This window comes from Salvelinus alpinus, chromosome 3 (assembly GCF_045679555.1).
Source record: "Salvelinus alpinus chromosome 3, SLU_Salpinus.1, whole genome shotgun sequence".
NCBI lineage: Eukaryota > Metazoa > Chordata > Actinopteri > Salmoniformes > Salmonidae > Salvelinus > Salvelinus alpinus.
In genome coordinates this window covers 104,731,963-104,751,554 of record NC_092088.1, presented here as the reverse complement: position 1 = coordinate 104,751,554, position 19,592 = coordinate 104,731,963, and the positions used below count along the sequence as shown (strand labels likewise).

At 44.2% G+C, this 19,592-nt stretch overlaps 1 protein-coding gene across 6 annotated transcripts in view; it reads right to left on the bottom strand.

Annotated features, from left to right (window-relative positions):
- Positions 1–19,592, bottom strand: part of LOC139571652 (ryanodine receptor 2-like) — a 216,717-nt gene that overhangs the window by 60,718 nt on the left and 136,407 nt on the right. For all 6 annotated transcript variants that reach the window (XM_071394720.1, XM_071394716.1, XM_071394717.1 and 3 more), the window contains 3 exons: positions 6,983–7,117; positions 5,189–5,301; positions 3,251–3,347 (listed from right to left, as the gene is read on the bottom strand). In XM_071394720.1, the coding sequence (XP_071250821.1) occupies positions 3,251–3,347; positions 5,189–5,301; positions 6,983–7,117 (345 nt within the window). The remainder of the gene's footprint in view (positions 1–3,250; positions 3,348–5,188; positions 5,302–6,982; positions 7,118–19,592) is intronic.

Below are 19,592 nucleotides of genomic sequence, written 5' to 3'. Positions count from 1 at the left end.
TAACTCTCTCTAGTCTCCTCCACATAGTCCATTCCAGGTAACTCTCTCTAGTCTCCTCCACATAGTTAATTCCAGGTAACTCTCTCTAGTCTCCTCCACATAGTCCATTCCAGGTAACTCTCTCTAGTCTCCTCCACATAGTTCATTCCAGGTAGCTCTCTCTAGTCTCCTCCACATAGTTCATTCCAGGTAACTCTCTCTAGTCTCCTCCACATAGTCCATTCCAGGTAACTCTCTCTAGTCTCCTCCACATAGTCCATTCCAGGTAACTCTCTCTAGTCTCCTCCACATAGTGTATTCCAGGTAACTCTCTCTAGTCTCCTCCACATAGTCCATTCCAGGTAACTCTCTCTAGTCTCCTCCACATAGTTCATTCCAGGTACCTCTCTCTAGTCTCCTCCACATAGTCCATTCCAGGTAACTCTCTCTAGTCTCCTCCACATAGTCCATTCCAGGTATCTCTCTCTAGTCTCCTCCACATAGTCCATTCCAGGTAACTCACTCTAGTCTCCTCCACATAGTCCATTCCAGGTAACTCTCTCTAGTCTCCTCCACATAGTCCATTCCAGGTAACTCTCTCTAGTCTCCTTCACATAGTCCATTCCAGGTACCTCTCGCTAGTCTCCTCCACAAAGTCCATTCCAGGTAACTCTCTCTAGTCTCCTCCACATAGTCCATTCCAGGTACCTCTCTCTAGTCTCCTCCACATAGTCCATTCCAGGTACCTCTCTCTAGTCTCCTCCACATAGTTTATTCCAGGTATCTCTCTCTAGTCTCCTCCACATAGTCCATTCCACATAACTCTCTTTAGTCACCTCCACATAGTCCATTCCAGGTAACTCTCTCTAGTCCCCACCACATAGTCCATTCCAGGTAACTCTCTCTAGTCCCCACCACATAGTTCATTCCAGGTAACTCTCTCTAGTCTCCTCCACATAGTTTATTCCAGGTACCTCTCTCTAGTCTCCTCCAGAAAAGGAGCTGAGCATAACATCACGAGGTCTTCCTTCCCTCCGGTGCATTGAGGGGACATTCTCAGAAACGTTGTCTGAAAGGACCAGGTAACATCGTTGCATCGTTGACTGCTTTTGTTTTGTAAACAATAGTCTGTTTCTTTGTGCTTTTCAGAAAAAATAAATCACTTCGCCCACAAAGAATGCTGGGTACTGGAGCCTGGTGAATCCAATCATGACTTCATTTCAAACAGAGAGCTCTATGTCTGTGTGGCTGTGCTCAGAATATCAAATGGATGCTCCGCGAACAACATGAGGACATGGTCTGTGTGGCTGTGCTCAGAATATCAAATGGATGCTCCGCGAACAACATGAGGACATGGTCTGTGTGGCTGTGCTCAGAATATCAAATGGATGCTCCGCGAACAACATCAGGACATGGTTTGTGTGGCTGTGCTCAGAATATCAAATGGATGCTCCGCGAACAACATGAGGACATGGTCTGTGTGGCTGTGCTCAGAATATCAAATGGATGCTCCGCGAACAACATCAGGACATGGTCTGTGTGGCTGTGCTCAGAATATCAAATGGATGCTCCGCGAACAACATCAGGACATGGTCTGTGTGGCTGTGCTCAGAATATCAAATGGATGCTCCGCGAACAACATCAGGACATGGTCTGTGTGGCTGTGCTCAGAATATCAAATGGATGCTCCGCGAACAACATGAGGACATGGTCTGTGTGGCTGTGCTCAGAATATCAAATGGATGCTCCGCGAACAACATCAGGACATGGTCTGTGTGGCTGTGCTCAGAATATCAAATGGATGCTCCGCGAACAACATCAGGACATGGTCTGTGTGGCTGTGCTCAGAATATCAAATGGATGCTCCGCGAACAACATCAGGACATGGTCTGTGTGGCTGTGCTCAGAATATCAAATGGATGCTCCGCGAACAACATGAGGACATGGTCTGTGTGGCTGTGCTCAGAATATCAAATGGATGCTCCGCGAACAACATCAGGACATGGTCTGTGTGGCTGTGCTCAGAATATCAAATGGATGCTCCGCGAACAACATCAGGACATGGTCTGTGTGGCTGTGCTCAGAATATCAAATGGATGCTCCGCAAACAACATCAGGACATGGTTTGTGTGCAGGCAGGAAAAAGAGCATCAACACAATAACACGTCACTAGACACAGCAATTCCCTGCCGTGTGATTTCCCACACAGTGTTCCTGAATTCACACATTAATGGAGTAACACATACAGTCTGGTCCTCTATGAGCTTATCAATGGAGTAACACATACAGCCTGGTCCTCTATGAGCTTATCAATGGAGTAACACTTACAGCCTGGTCCTCTATGAGCTTATCAATGGAGGAACACTTACAGTCTGGTCCTCTATGAGCTTATCAATGGAGTAACACTTACAGCCTGGTCCTCTATGAGCTTATCAATGGAGGAACACTTACAGTCTGGTCCTCTATGAGCTTATCAATGGAGGAACACTTACAGTCTGGTCCTCTATGAGCTTATCAATGGAGTAACACTTACAGCCTGGTCCTCTATGAGCTTATCAATGGAGGAACACTTACAGTCTGGTCCTCTATGAGCTTATCAATGGAGGAACACTTACAGTCTGGTCCTCTATGAGCTTATCAATGGAGTAACACTTACAGCCTGGTCCTCTATGAGCTTATCAATGGAGGAACACTTACAGTCTGGTCCTCTATGAGCTTATCAATGGAGGAACACTTACAGTCTGGTCCTCTATGAGCTTATCAATGGAGGAACACTTACAGCCTGGTCCTCTATGAGCTTATCAATGGAGGAACACTTACAGTCTGGTCCTCTATGAGCTTATCAATGGAGGAACACTTACAGTCTGGTCCTCTATGAGCTTATCAATGGGGGAACACTTACAGCCAGGTCCTCTATGAGCTTATCAATGGAGGAACACTTACAGCCTGGTCCTCTATGAGCTTATCAATGGAGGAACACTTACAGTCTGGTCCTCTATGAGCTTATCAATGGGGGAACACTTACAGCCAGGTCCTCTATGAGCTTATCAATGGAGGAACACTTACAGTCTGGTCCTCTATGAGCTTATCAATGGAGGAACACTTACAGCCTGGCCCTCTATGAGCTTATCAATGGAGGAACACTTACAGCCTGGTCCTCTATGAGCTTATCAATGGGGGAACACTTACAGCCAGGTCCTCTATGAGCTTATCAATGGAGGAACACTTACAGCCAGGTCCTCTATGAGCTTATCAATGGAGGAAGACTTACAGCCAGGTCCTCTATGAGCTTATCCTCAAAGTAGTGCTCCTCAGTCTCAATCCAGGACTTCTCATATCCCTGTAGAAACAGGTTGACCGCCCGGTGCCTGGTGGGAGACAGAGAGAAGTCATCAGAGGTGAACGGATGAATGGGAGAGAGAGAAGTCTATCCTGGACAGGAAGTAGCAGTTGGACAGTGATTCATTATAAAACTGCACAGAACAGGGCTTGCTGAAGATGTACTGCTGAGGCCAGTTGATTCACCAGGAGATAACAGGAATATGTTCATTTACATGGGGGGTGGAGCAGGGTGAAGGATAGGGTTAGTTAGGTAAGGCAAGTGGAGCCATGTTTACCTGGTTAGGATAGGGTTAGTTAGGTAAGGCAAGTGGAGCCATGTTTACCTGGGTAGGTTAGGGTTAGTTAGGTAAGGCAAGTGGAGCCATGTTTACCTGGGTAGGTTAGGGTTAGTTAGGTAAGGTAAGTGGAGACATGTTTACCTGGGTAGGTTAGGGTTAGGGTTAGTTAGGTAAGGCAAGTGTACCTGGGTAGGTTAGGGTTAGGGTTAGTTAGGTAAGGCAAGTGGAGTCATGTGTACCTGGGTAGGTTAGGGTTAGTTAGGTAATGTAAGTGGAGCCATGTTTACCTGGGTAGGTTATGGTTAGTTAGGTAAGGCAAGTGGAGCCATGTTTACCTGGGTAGGTTAGGGTTAGGGTTAGTTAGGTAAGGCAAGTGTACCTGGGTAGGTTAGGGTTAGGGTTAGTTAGGTAAGGCAAGTGGAGCCATGTTTACCTGGGTAGGTTAGGGTTAGGGTTAGTTAGGTAAGGCAAATGGAGTCATGTGTACCTGGGTAGGTTAGGGTTAGTTAGGTAAGGCAAGTGGAGCCATGTTTACCAGGGTAGGTTAGGGTTAGTTAGGTAAGGCAAGTGGAGCCATGTTTACCTGGGTAGGTTAGGGTTAGTTAGGTAAGGCAAGTTTACCTGGGTAGGTTAGCGTTAGTTAGGTAAGGCAAGTGGAGCCATGTTTACCTGGGTAGGTTAGGGTTAGGGTTAGTTAGGTAAGGCAAGTGGAGCCATGTTTACCTGGGTAAGTTAGGGTTAGTTAGGTAAGGCAAGTGGAGTCATGTGTACATGGGTAGGTTAGGGTTAGTTAGGTAAGGCACGTGTACCTGGGTAGGTTAGGGTTAGTTAGGTAAGGCATGTGGAGCCATGTTTACCTGGGTAGGTTAGGGTTAGTTAGGTAAGGTAAGTGGAGCCATGTTTACCTGGGTAGGTTAGGGTTAGTTAGGTAAGGCAAGTGGAGCCATGTTTACCTGGGTAGGTTAGGGTTAGGGTTAGTTAGGTAAGGCAAGTGGAGCCATGTTTACCTGGGTAGGTTAGGGTTAGTTAGGTAAGGCAAGTGGAGACATGTTTACCAGGGTAGGTTAGGGTTAGTTAGGTAAGGCAAGTGGAGACATGTTTACCAGGGTAGGTTAGGGTTAGTTAGGTAAGGCACGTGGAGCCATGTTTACCTGGGTAAGTTAGGGTTAGTTAGGTAAGGCACGTGGAGCCATGTTTACCTGGGTAAGTTAGGGTTAGTTAGGTAAGGCATGTTTACCTGGGTAGGTTAGGGTTAGTTATGTAAGGCAAGTGGAGCCATGTTTACCTGGGTAGGTTAGGGTTAGTTAGGTAAGGCATGTGTACCTGGGTAGGTTAGGGTTAGTTAGGTAAGGCATGTGTACCTGGGTAGGTTAGGGTTAGTTAGGTAAGGCATGTGTACCTGGGTAGGTTAGGGTTAGTTAGGTAAGGCGTGTGTACCTGGGTAGGTTAGGGTTAGTTAGGTAAGGCATGTGTACCTGGGTAGGTTAGGGTTAGTTAGGTAAGGCATGTGTACCTGGGTAGGTTAGGGTTAGTTAGGTAAGGCGTGTGTACCTGGGTAGGTTAGGGTTAGTTAGGTAAGGCATGTGTACCTGGGTAGGTTATACAACGGAGCCATTCTGAAACAGGCCACTACAGCCCTCTTCCTCTGTTTAGAGAGCAGCTTGTGCCACACAGCCTTCTTACTCCTTTGTGGATGTTCCACCTACAGGAAGAGGAGGGGCATAACGTTACCAATTCACACAACTCAAAGGAAAGGGAGGGGCATAACGTTACCAATTCACACAACTCAAAGGAAAGGGAGGGGCATAACGTCACCAATTCACACATCTCAAAGGAAAGGGAGGGGCATAACGTTACCAATTCACACAACTCAAAGGAAAGGGAGGGGCATAACGTTACCAATTCACACAACTCAAAGGAAAGGGAGGGGCATAACGTTACCAATTCACACAACTCAAAGGAAAGGGAGGGGCATAACGTCACCAATTCACACAACTCAAAGGAAAGGGAGGGGCATAACGTCACCAATTCACACATCTCAAAGGAAAGGGAGGGGCATAACGTTACCAATTCACACAACTCAAAGGAAAGGGAGGGGCATAACGTTACCAATTCACACAACTCAAAGGAAAGGGAGGGGCATAACGTCACCAATTCACACAACTCAAAGGAAAGGGAGGGGCATAACGTTACCAATTCACACAACTCAAAGGAAAGGGAGGGGCATAACGTTACCAATTCACACAACTCAAAGGAAAGGGAGGGGCATAACGTTACCAATTCACACAACTCAAAGGAAAGGGAGGGGCATAACGTTACCAATTCACACATCTCAAAGGAAAGGGAGGGGCATAACGTCACCAATTCACACAACTCAAAGGAAAGGGAGGGGCATAACGTTACCAATTCACACATCTCAAAGGAAAGGGAGGGGCATAACGTTACCAATTCACACAACTCAAAGGAAAGGGAGGGGCATAACGTTACCAATTCACACATCTCAAAGGAAAGGGAGGGGCATAACGTTACCAATTCACACATCTCAAAGGAAAGGGAGGGGCATAACGTTACCAATTCACACATCTCAAAGGAAAGGGAGGGGCATAACGTTACCAATTCACACAACTCAAAGGAAAGGGAGGGGCATAACGTTACCAATTCACACAACTCAAAGGAAAGGGAGGGGCATAACGTTACCAATTCACACAACTCAAAGGAAAGGGAGGGGCATAACATTACCAATTCACACAACTCAAACTAATTTCTAACAGGACTTCAGAGTTAACCAAATATCCATTGAGAAATCTGGGATAACACGCTAGGGGTCAAACCATATAACTGTAAACCAAAAAAAATTGACCACATATTCTTTATGAGGATATTTAAGCTTCCTTTTGCTGAGATGGAAATGACCCTCAGCTCTGCAGGAAAGGGCACACCGTCATAACATACCAATGTTGTCCCCAAAAGTACTTTCCTTTGGACGGTTTCTAACATAATAGTGAGACGACTTCAGACCCGGGTCATGTTCAATAGGCACCAAACTGAAAAAAAAACTGACTGAAACAGGGACTTTAGTTTTTCTATGACAAAACGTTTTAAAAAGTGACAATAAACCAAAGAAAATAGGCAGAAATAGGGACGGACTGCCTGGTTTTCTGTTGCTTAACGTTTTAAAAAGTGACGAAAACCAAAGAAAACAGGCAGAAATAGGGACGGACTGCCTGGTTTTCTGTTGCTTAACGTTTTAAAAAGTGACGAAAACCAAAGAAAACAGGCAGAAATAGGGACGGACTGCCTGGTTTTCTGTTACTTAACATTTTGAAAACGTTTTCCATTGCATGCCCTAAATGAACATGACCCTGATGTTTCCCAGAACCCACCTGGTCTAGATAGAAGAGGACGAGAGCGATGTCCAGGACTCTCTCTACAGTCTTCTCTGGGTCTGACGTGTCCTCACTCCTGTTAGGAAGGTCCTTATACAGAGCCATCTGCCAGCGGATAGCAGGGTCCTCCAGCTACACACAGAGAGAGAGAGAATACATTATTGGAGGAGAAACAGGAAGTTTAAGCATGTCTGAGGTCTAAGCAAAGCTACGTGATTTCACTGTGAGGGTTCGTTAACCTGGTACCTGTTTTGGGGTTTCCGTTCCAACTCCTATAGTCGTTGGCATACCAAAAAATAGGAGTTGGCTTTTCAGCACGAATCGAATCAAATCAAGCTTTATTTACACGGCACATTTTAGATATGGAATGCAACACAATGTGGCTTCACAGGAAGAAAAAAACGGAGGATAAAAAATATGAAAAAAAAACGGAGGATAAAAAACTAAAGAATAACAAAAACTGAACGAGTAAAAAACACCCTGAGGAAAAGGCAAAGTTAAAAAGGTGTGTTTTAAGATCTATTTTAAATATGTCCACAGTTTCAGCCCCCCTCAGGTCCTCTGGCAGGCTGTTCCAGAGGCTGGGGGCATAGTAACTAAAGGCTGGGGGCATAGTAACTACAGGCAGCCTCTCCATGCCTCTTGGCCCCCCTCAGGTTCTCTGGCAGCTATTCCAGAGGCTGGGGGCATAGTAACTAAAGGCTGGGGGCATAGTAACTAAAGGCTGGGGGCATAGTAACTAGAGGCTGGGGGCATAGTAACTAGAGGCTGGGGGCATAGTAACTAAAGGCTGGGGGCATAGTAACTAAAGGCTGGGGGCATAGTAACTAAAGGCTGGGGGCATAGTAACTAAAGGCTGGGGGCATAGTAACTAAAGGCTGGGGGCATAGTAACTAAAGGCTGGGGGCATAGTAACTAAAGGCTGGGGGCATAGTAACTAAAGGCTGGGGGCATAGTAACTAAAGACTGTCTCTCCATGCCTCTTGGTCCTAGGCTTTGGGATAGTTAAAAGGCCAGAGGACCTGAGGGACCTACTGGGTACATAACTTAAAAGCATGTCTGACATGTATTGGGGTGCACAATTGTGGATTGATTTAAAAACCAATAGAAGAATCTTTAAATTAATTCTAAAACTGACAGGCAGCCAGTACAGAGACCTTAAAACCGGTGTAATGTGTTCTCTGTCTGGTCTTGGTCAGTACCCACCCTGCAGCATTCTGTATGTTATGCAGTTGACAAATGGCATTCTTGGGTAGACCAGACAGGAGAGCATTACAGTAGTCAAGCCTGCGTGTAATAAAAGCATGGATGAGTCTCTCTGTATCAGTCTGATTGTAATAAAAGCATGGATGAGTCTCTCTGTATCCGCCTGAGAGAGAAACAGTCACACCTTGGCAATGTTCCTCAGGTGGTAGAAAAGCTATTTTGGTCCCATTCCTAATGTGATTAGAAATTGAGTTCAGATTCTAAAATAACAACTAGGTTTTTTTTACCTGGTGTTTTATGTTAATAGCCCGTAAATTAAAACGTGAGGCCATATTCTCTCTCTGTGTTTTGGCTTCAAAAATAAGTACCTCGAGCTGGAGGAAGATGTGAGCCATCCAAGTATTTAAATCAATAATACAGTCTAATCATTTATCCGTGGACATAAAATCTTCTGGTGACAGAGAAATATAAAGTTGTGTATCGTCTGTGTAGCAGTGAAAATCAATGCTGTGCTTTCAGATAATGCTGCCAAGGGGTAACATATATAAACTGAACAGTACCGGACTGATAATGCTGCCAAGGGGTAACATATATAAACTGAACAGTACCGGACTGATAATGCTGCTAAGGGGTAACATATATAAACTGAACAGTACTGGACTGATAATGCTGCCAAGGGGTAACATATATAACCTGAACAGTACCGGACTGATAATGCTGCCAAGGGGTAACATATATAAACTGAACAGTACCGGACTGATAATGCTGCCAAGGGTGTAACATATATAAACTGAACAGTATCGAACTGATAATGCTGCCAAGGTGTAACATATATAAACTGAACAGTACTGGACTGATAATGCTGCTAAGGGGTAACATATATAAACTGAACAGTACCGGACTGATAATGCTGCTAAGGGGTAACATATATAAACTGAACAGTACCGGACTGATAATGCTGCTAAGGGGTAACATATATAAACTGAACAGTACCGGACTGATAATGCTGCTAAGGGGTAACATATATAAACTGAACAGTACCGGACTGATAATGCTGCTAAGGGGTAACATATATAAACGGAACAGTACTGGACTGATAATGCTGCCAAGGGGTAACATATATAAACTGAACAGTACCGGACTGATAATGCTGCCATGGGGTAACATATATAAACTGAACAGTACCGGACTGATAATGCTGCCAAGGGGTAATATATATATATAAACTGAACAGTACCGGACTGATAATGCTGCTAAGGGGTAACATATATAAACTGAACAGTACTGGACTGATAATGCTGCCAAGGGGTGACATATATAAACTGAACAGTACCGGACTGATAATGCTGCCACGGGGTAACATATATAACCCGAACAGTACCGGACTGATAATGCTGCCAAGGGGTAACATATATAACCCGAACAGTACCGGACTGATAATGCTGCCAAGGGGTAACATATATAACCCGAACAGTACCGGACTGATAATGCTGCTAAGGGGTAACATATATAACCCGAACAGTACCGGACTGATAATGCTGCCACGGGGTAACATATATAACCCGAACAGTACCGGACTGATAATGCTGCCACAGGGTAACATATATAACCCGAACAGTACCGGACTGATAATGCTGCCACGGGGTAACATATATAACCCGAACAGTACCGGACTGATAATGCTGCTAAGGGGTAACATATATAACCCGAACAGTACCGGACTGATAATGCTGCTAAGGGGTAACATATATAAACTGAACAGTACTGGACTGATAATGCTGCCAAGGGGTAACATATATAAACTGAACAGTACCGGACTGATAATGCTGCCACGGGGTAACATATATAACCCGAACAGTACCGGACTGATAATGCTGCCAAGGGGTAACATATATAACCCGAACAGTACCGGACTGATAATGCTGCCAAGGGGTAACATATATAACCCGAACAGTACCGGACTGATAATGCTGCTAAGGGGTAACATATATAACCCGAACAGTACCGGACTGATAATGCTGCCACGGGGTAACATATATAACCCGAACAGTACCGGACTGATAATGCTGCCACTGGGTAACATATATAACCCGAACAGTACCGGACTGATAATGCTGCCACGGGGTAACATATATAACCCGAACAGTACCGGACTGATAATGCTGCTAAGGGGTAACATATATAAACTGAACAGTACTGGACTGATAATGCTGCCAATGGGTAACATATATAAACTGAACAGTACAAGATTGATAATGCTGCCAAGGGGTAATATATATAAACTGAACAGTACCGGACTGATAATGCTGCCAAGGGGTAACATATATAAACTGAACAGTACTGGACTGATAATGCTGCCAAGGGGTAACATATATAAACTGAACAGTACCAGATTGATAATGCTGCCAAGGGGTAATATATATAAACTGAACAGTACCGGACTGATAATGCTGCCACGGGGTAACATATATAAACTGAACAGTACCGGACTGATAATGCTGCCACGGGGCAACATATATAAACTGAACAGTACCGGATTGATAATGCTGCCAAGGGGTAACATATATAACCCGAACAGTACCGGACTGATAATGCTGCTAAGGGGTAACATATATAAACTGAACAGTACCGGACTGATAATGCTGCTAAGGGGTAACATATATAAACTGAACAGTACCGGACTGATAATGCTGCTAAGGGGTAACATATATAAACTGAACAGTACTGGACTGATAATGCTGCCAAGGGGTGACATATATAAACTGAACAGTACCGGACTGATAATGCTGCCACGGGGTAACATATATAACCCGAACAGTACCGGACTGATAATGCTGCCAAGGGGTAACATATATAACCCGAACAGTACCGGACTGATAATGCTGCCAAGGGGTAACATATATAACCCGAACAGTACCGGACTGATAATGCTGCTAAGGGGTAACATATATAACCCGAACAGTACCGGACTGATAATGCTGCCACGGGGTAACATATATAACCCGAACAGTACCGGACTGATAATGCTGCCACAGGGTAACATATATAACCCGAACAGTACCGGACTGATAATGCTGCCACGGGGTAACATATATAACCCGAACAGTACCGGACTGATAATGCTGCTAAGGGGTAACATATATAACCCGAACAGTACCGGACTGATAATGCTGCTAAGGGGTAACATATATAAACTGAACAGTACTGGACTGATAATGCTGCCAAGGGGTAACATATATAAACTGAACAGTACCGGACTGATAATGCTGCCACGGGGTAACATATATAACCCGAACAGTACCGGACTGATAATGCTGCCAAGGGGTAACATATATAACCCGAACAGTACCGGACTGATAATGCTGCCAAGGGGTAACATATATAACCCGAACAGTACCGGACTGATAATGCTGCTAAGGGGTAACATATATAACCCGAACAGTACCGGACTGATAATGCTGCCACGGGGTAACATATATAACCCGAACAGTACCGGACTGATAATGCTGCCACTGGGTAACATATATAACCCGAACAGTACCGGACTGATAATGCTGCCACGGGGTAACATATATAACCCGAACAGTACCGGACTGATAATGCTGCTAAGGGGTAACATATATAAACTGAACAGTACTGGACTGATAATGCTGCCAATGGGTAACATATATAAACTGAACAGTACAAGATTGATAATGCTGCCAAGGGGTAATATATATAAACTGAACAGTACCGGACTGATAATGCTGCCAAGGGGTAACATATATAAACTGAACAGTACTGGACTGATAATGCTGCCAAGGGGTAACATATATAAACTGAACAGTACCAGATTGATAATGCTGCCAAGGGGTAATATATATAAACTGAACAGTACCGGACTGATAATGCTGCCACGGGGTAACATATATAAACTGAACAGTACCGGACTGATAATGCTGCCACGGGGCAACATATATAAACTGAACAGTACCGGATTGATAATGCTGCCAAGGGGTAACATATATAACCCGAACAGTACCGGACTGATAATGCTGCTAAGGGGTAACATATATAAACTGAACAGTACCGGACTGATAATGCTGCTAAGGGGTAACATATATAAACTGAACAGTACTGGACTGATAATGCTGCCAAGGGGTAACATATATAAACTGAACAGTACCGGACTGATAATGCTGCCACGGGGTAACATATATAACCCGAACAGTACCGGACTGATAATGCTGCCAAGGGGTAACATATATAACCCGAACAGTACCGGACTGATAATGCTGCTAAGGGGTAACATATATAACCCGAACAGTACCGGACTGATAATGCTGCCACGGGGTAACATATATAACCCGAACAGTACCGGACTGATAATGCTGCCACTGGGTAACATATATAACCCGAACAGTACCGGACTGATAATGCTGCCACGGGGTAACATATATAACCCGAACAGTACCGGACTGATAATGCTGCTAAGGGGTAACATATATAAACTGAACAGTACTGGACTGATAATGCTGCCAATGGGTAACATATATAAACTGAACAGTACTGGACTGATAATGCTGCCAAGGGGTAACATATATAACCCGAACAGTACTGGACTGATAATGCTGCCAAGGGGTAACATATATAAACTGAACAGTACAAGATTGATAATGCTGCCAAGGGGTAATATATATAAACTGAACAGTACCGGACTGATAATGCTGCCAAGGGGTAACATATATAAACTGAACAGTACTGGACTGATAATCCTGCCAAGGGGTAACATATATAAACTGAACAGTACCAGATTGATAATGCTGCCAAGGGGTAATATATATAAACTGAACAGTACCGGACTGATAATGCTGCCACGGGGTAACATATATAAACTGAACAATACCGGACTGATAATGCTGCCACGGGGTAACATATATAAACTGAACAGTACCGGATTGATAATGCTGCCAAGGGGTAACATATATAACCTGAACAGTACCGGACTGATAATGCTGCCAAGGGGTAACATATATAAACTGAACAGTACCGGACTGATAATGCTGCTAAGGGGTAATATATATAAACTGAACAGTACCGGACTGATAATGCTGCCAAGGGGTAACATATATAAACTGAACAGTACCGGACTGATAATGCTGCTAAGGGGTAATATATATAAACTGAACAGTACCGGACTGATAATGCTGCCAAGGGGTAACATATATAAACTGAACAGTACCGGACTGATAATGCTGCCAAGGGGTAACATATATAACCCGACCAGTACCGGACTGATAATGCTGCCACGGGGTAATATATATAACCCGAACAGTACCGGACTGATAATGCTGCCACGGGGTAACATATATAAACTGACCAGTACCGGACTGATAATGCTGCCAAGGGGTAACATATATAACCCGACCAGTACCGGACTGATAATGCTGCCACGGGGTAACATATATAACCCGAACAGTACCGGACTGATAATGCTGCAAAGGGGTAATATATATAACCCGAACAGTACCGGACTGATAATGCTGCCAAGGGGTAACATATATAAACTGAACAGTACTGGACTGATAATGCTGCCAAGGGGTAACATATATAACCTGAACAGTACCGGACTGATAATGCTGCCAAGGGGTAACATATATAAACTGAACAGTACCGGACTGATAATGCTGCCAAGGGGTAACATATATAAACTGAACAGTACCGGACTGATAATGCTGCCAAGGGGTAACATATATAAACTGAACAGTACTGGACTGATAATGCTGCCAAGGGGTAACATATATAAACTGAACAGTACCAGATTGATAATGCTGCCAACGGGTAATATATATAAACTGAACAGTACCGGACTGATAATGCTGCCACGGGGTAACATATATAAACTGAACAGTACCGGACTGATAATGCTGCCACGGGGTAACATATATAAACTAAACAGTACCGGATTGATAATGCTGCCAAGGGGTAACATATATAACCCGAACAGTACCGGACTGATAATGCTGCTAAGGGGTAACATATATAAACTGAACAGTACCGGACTGATAATGCTGCTAAGGGGTAACATATATAAACTGAACAGTACTGGACTGATAATGCTGCCAAGGGGTAACATATATAAACTGAACAGTACCGGACTGATAATGCTGCCACGGGGTAACATATATAACCCGAACAGTACCGGACTGATAATGCTGCCAAGGGGTAACATATATAACCCGAACAGTACCGGACTGATAATGCTGCCAAGGGGTAACATATATAACCCGAACAGTACCGGACTGATAATGCTGCCAAGGGGTAACATATATAACCCGAACAGTACCGGACTGATAATGCTGCTAAGGGGTAACATATATAACCCGAACAGTACCGGACTGATAATGCTGCCACGGGGTAACATATATAACCCGAACAGTACCGAACTGATAATGCTGCCACTGGGTAACATATATAACCCGAACAGTACCGGACTGATAATGCTGCCACGGGGTAACATATATAACCCGAACAGTACCGGACTGATAATGCTGCCACTGGGTAACATATATAACCCGAACAGTACCGGACTGATAATGCTGCCACGGGGTAACATATATAACCCGAACAGTACCGGACTGATAATGCTGCTAAGGGGTAACATATATAAACTGAACAGTACTGGACTGATAATGCTGCCAATGGGTAACATATATAAACTGAACAGTACTGGACTGATAATGCTGCCAAGGGGTAACATATATAACCCGAACAGTACTGGACTGATAATGCTGCCAAGGGGTAACATATATAAACTGAACAGTACAAGATTGATAATGCTGCCAAGGGGTAATATATATAAACTGAACAGTACCGGACTGATAATGCTGCCAAGGGGTAACATATATAAACTGAACAGTACTGGACTGATAATCCTGCCAAGGGGTAACATATATAAACTGAACAGTACCAGATTGATAATGCTGCCAAGGGGTAATATATATAAACTGAACAGTACCGGACTGATAATGCTGCCACGGGGTAACATATATAAACTGAACAATACCGGACTGATAATGCTGCCACGGGGTAACATATATAAACTGAACAGTACCGGATTGATAATGCTGCCAAGGGGTAACATATATAACCTGAACAGTACCGGACTGATAATGCTGCCAAGGGGTAACATATATAAACTGAACAGTACCGGACTGATAATGCTGCTAAGGGGTAATATATATAAACTGAACAGTACCGGACTGATAATGCTGCCAAGGGGTAACATATATAAACTGAACAGTACCGGACTGATAATGCTGCTAAGGGGTAATATATATAAACTGAACAGTACCGGACTGATAATGCTGCCAAGGGGTAACATATATAAACTGAACAGTACCGGACTGATAATGCTGCCAAGGGGTAACATATATAACCCGACCAGTACCGGACTGATAATGCTGCCACGGGGTAATATATATAACCCGAACAGTACCGGACTGATAATGCTGCCACGGGGTAACATATATAAACTGACCAGTACCGGACTGATAATGCTGCCAAGGGGTAACATATATAACCCGACCAGTACCGGACTGATAATGCTGCCACGGGGTAACATATATAACCCGAACAGTACCGGACTGATAATGCTGCAAAGGGGTAATATATATAACCCGAACAGTACCGGACTGATAATGCTGCCAAGGGGTAACATATATAAACTGAACAGTACTGGACTGATAATGCTGCCAAGGGGTAACATATATAACCTGAACAGTACCGGACTGATAATGCTGCCAAGGGGTAACATATATAAACTGAACAGTACCGGACTGATAATGCTGCCAAGGGGTAACATATATAAACTGAACAGTACCGGACTGATAATGCTGCCAAGGGGTAACATATATAAACTGAACAGTACTGGACTGATAATGCTGCCAAGGGGTAACATATATAAACTGAACAGTACCGGATTGATAATGCTGCCAACGGGTAATATATATAAACTGAACAGTACCGGACTGATAATGCTGCCACGGGGTAACATATATAAACTGAACAGTACCGGACTGATAATGCTGCCACGGGGTAACATATATAAACTGAACAGTACCGGATTGATAATGCTGCCAAGGGGTAACATATATAACCCGAACAGTACCGGACTGATAATGCTGCTAAGGGGTAACATATATAAACTGAACAGTACCGGACTGATAATGCTGCTAAGGGGTAACATATATAAACTGAACAGTACTGGACTGATAATGCTGCCAAGGGGTAACATATATAAACTGAACAGTACCGGACTGATAATGCTGCCACGGGGTAACATATATAACCCGAACAGTACCGGACTGATAATGCTGCCAAGGGGTAACATATATAACCCGAACAGTACCGGACTGATAATGCTGCCAAGGGGTAACATATATAACCCGAACAGTACCGGACTGATAATGCTGCTAAGGGGTAACATATATAACCCGAACAGTACCGGACTGATAATGCTGCCACGGGGTAACATATATAACCCGAACAGTACCGAACTGATAATGCTGCCACTGGGTAACATATATAACCCGAACAGTACCGGACTAATAATGCTGCCACGGGGTAACATATATAACCCGAACAGTACCGGACTGATAATGCTGCTAAGGGGTAACATATATAAACTGAACAGTACTGGACTGATAATGCTGCCAATGGGTAACATATATAAACTGAACAGTACTGGACTGATAATGCTGCCAAGGGGTAACATATATAACCCGAACAGTACTGGACTGATCATGCTGCCAAGGGGTAACATATATAAACTGAACAGTACAAGATTGATAATGCTGCCAAGGGGTAATATATATAAACTGAACAGTACCGGACTGATAATGCTGCCAAGGGGTAACATATATAAACTGAAAAGTACTGGACTGATAATCCTGCCAAGGGGTAACATATATAAACTGAACAGTACCGGACTGATAATGCTGCCAAGGGGTAACATATATAAACTGAACAGTACCGGACTGATAATGCTGCTAAGGGGTAATATATATAAACTGAACAGTACCGGACTGATAATGCTGCCACGGGGTAACATATATAACCCGAACAGTACCGGACTGATAATGCTGCAAAGGGGTAATATATATAACCCGAACAGTACCGGACTGATAATGCTGCCAAGGGGTAACATATATAAACTGAACAGTACTGGACTGATAATGCTGCCAAGGGGTAACATATATAACCTGAACAGTACCGGACTGATAATGCTGCCAAGGGGTAACATATATAAACTGAACAGTACCGGACTGATAATGCTGCCAAGGGGTAACATATATAAACTGAACAGTACCGGACTGATAATGCTGCCAAGGGGTAACATATATAACCTGAACAGTACCGTACTGATAATGCTGCCAAGGGGTAACATATATAAACTGAACAGTACCGGACTGATAATGCTGCCAAGGGGTAACATATATAAACTGAACAGTACCGGACTGATAATGCTGCCAAGGGGTAACATATATAAACTGAACAGTACCGGACTGATAATGCTGCCAAGGGGTAACATATATAAACTGAACAGTACCAGACTGATAATGCTGCCAAGGGTGTAACATATATAAACTGAACAGTACCATATTGATAATGCTGCCAAGGGGTAACATATATAAACTGAACAGTACTGGACAGATAATGCTGCCATGGGGTAACATATATAAACTGAACAGTACTGGACAGATAATGCTGCCATGGGGTAACATATATAACCCGAACAGTACCGGACCCAAAACTGAACCTTGTGGAACGCCACATGATGTATTATGTATTGTGTTCACCAAGGGTGACAAAAAAAAACTCTTGACCGGTTAAATCGGTCCTTAACCAATTTAGAACTGGACCGGAGAGGTCAAACCAAACTCTCCTGGACCAGAGAGGTCAAACCAACCTCTCCTGAACCAGAGAGGTCAAACCATCCTCTCCTGAACCAGAGAGGTCAAACCATCCTCTCCTGAACCAGAGAGGTCAAACCATCCCCTCCTGAACCAGAGAGGTCAAACCATCCCCTTCTGAACCAGAGAGGTCAAACCATCCACTCCTGAACCAGAGAGGTCAAACCAACCTCTCCTGGACCAGAGAGATCAAACCATCCTCTCCTGAACCAGAGAGGTCAAACCATCCTCTCCTGAACCAGAGAGGTCAAACCAACCTCTCCTGAACCAGAGAGGTCAAACCAACCTCTCCTGAACCAGAGAGATCAAACCATCCTCTCCTGAACCAGAGAGGTCAAACCATCCTCTCCTGAACCAGAGAGGTCAAACCAACCTCTCCTGGACCAGAGAGATCAAACCATCCTCTCCTGAACCAGAGAGGTCAAACCAACCTCTCCTGAACCAGAGAGGTCAAACCATCCTCTCCTGAACCAGAGAGGTCAAACCATCCTCTCCTGAACCAGAGAGGTCAAACCATCCTCTCCTGAACCAGAGAGGTCAAACCATCCCCTCCTGAACCAGAGAGGTCAAACCATCCCCTCCTGAACCAGAGAGGTCAAACCATCCTCTCCTGAACCAGAGAGGTCAAACCAACCTCTCCTGGACCAGAGAGATCAAACCATCCTCTCCTGAACCAGAGAGGTCAAACCAACCTCTCCTGAACCAGAGAGGTCAAACCATCCTCTCCTGAACCAGATAGGTCAAACCATCCTCTCCTGAACCAGAGAGGTCAAACCATCCTCTCCTGAACCAGAGAGGTCAAACCATCCTCTCCTGAACCAGAGAGGTCAAACCATCCTCTCCTGAACCAGAGAGGTCAAACCAATCTCTCCAGTCTGTCCAGAAGGAAACCACGGTCGACAGTGTCGAATGCAGCAATTAAGAGTACAAGGACAGAGAGCTGTTTGGCATCTGTGTCGGCTCTAAGATCATTTACCACTTGAACTAAGGCTGCCTCTGTGCTGTAGTGGGCACCAAAACCTGATTGGAATTATTCAAAAATACAGTTGGCACTTAAGAAATAATTCAGCTGTTTGAAAACCAATTTTCCCCAGAATGTTGCGTAAGAATGGAAGGTTGGAGATTGGCTGAAAATTGCTAAGAGCTGAAAAAAAATCTAGATGACTTTTCCTAAGAAGGGCGTTTCACCATGACAGGTTTTGAGTGCAGTGGGGAAAGTGCATATGAACGAGGAGGGATTAACAATAGCTTGCACTTCTTCAGATAGGTAATTTGTTTTTGAAGAAGGTGGTGGGGATAGGATCGAGAAGGCAGGTAGAAGTTGTGATATCACTTTCCTGAGCGTGTCTGTGTCAACCCGGGGAATATAAATCCATCGTGCCTTTGAGTGTTAGACTAGGGCTCATATCAAACTTCTCACGAGTTCTTGCTCGACTGATACCCAGCCT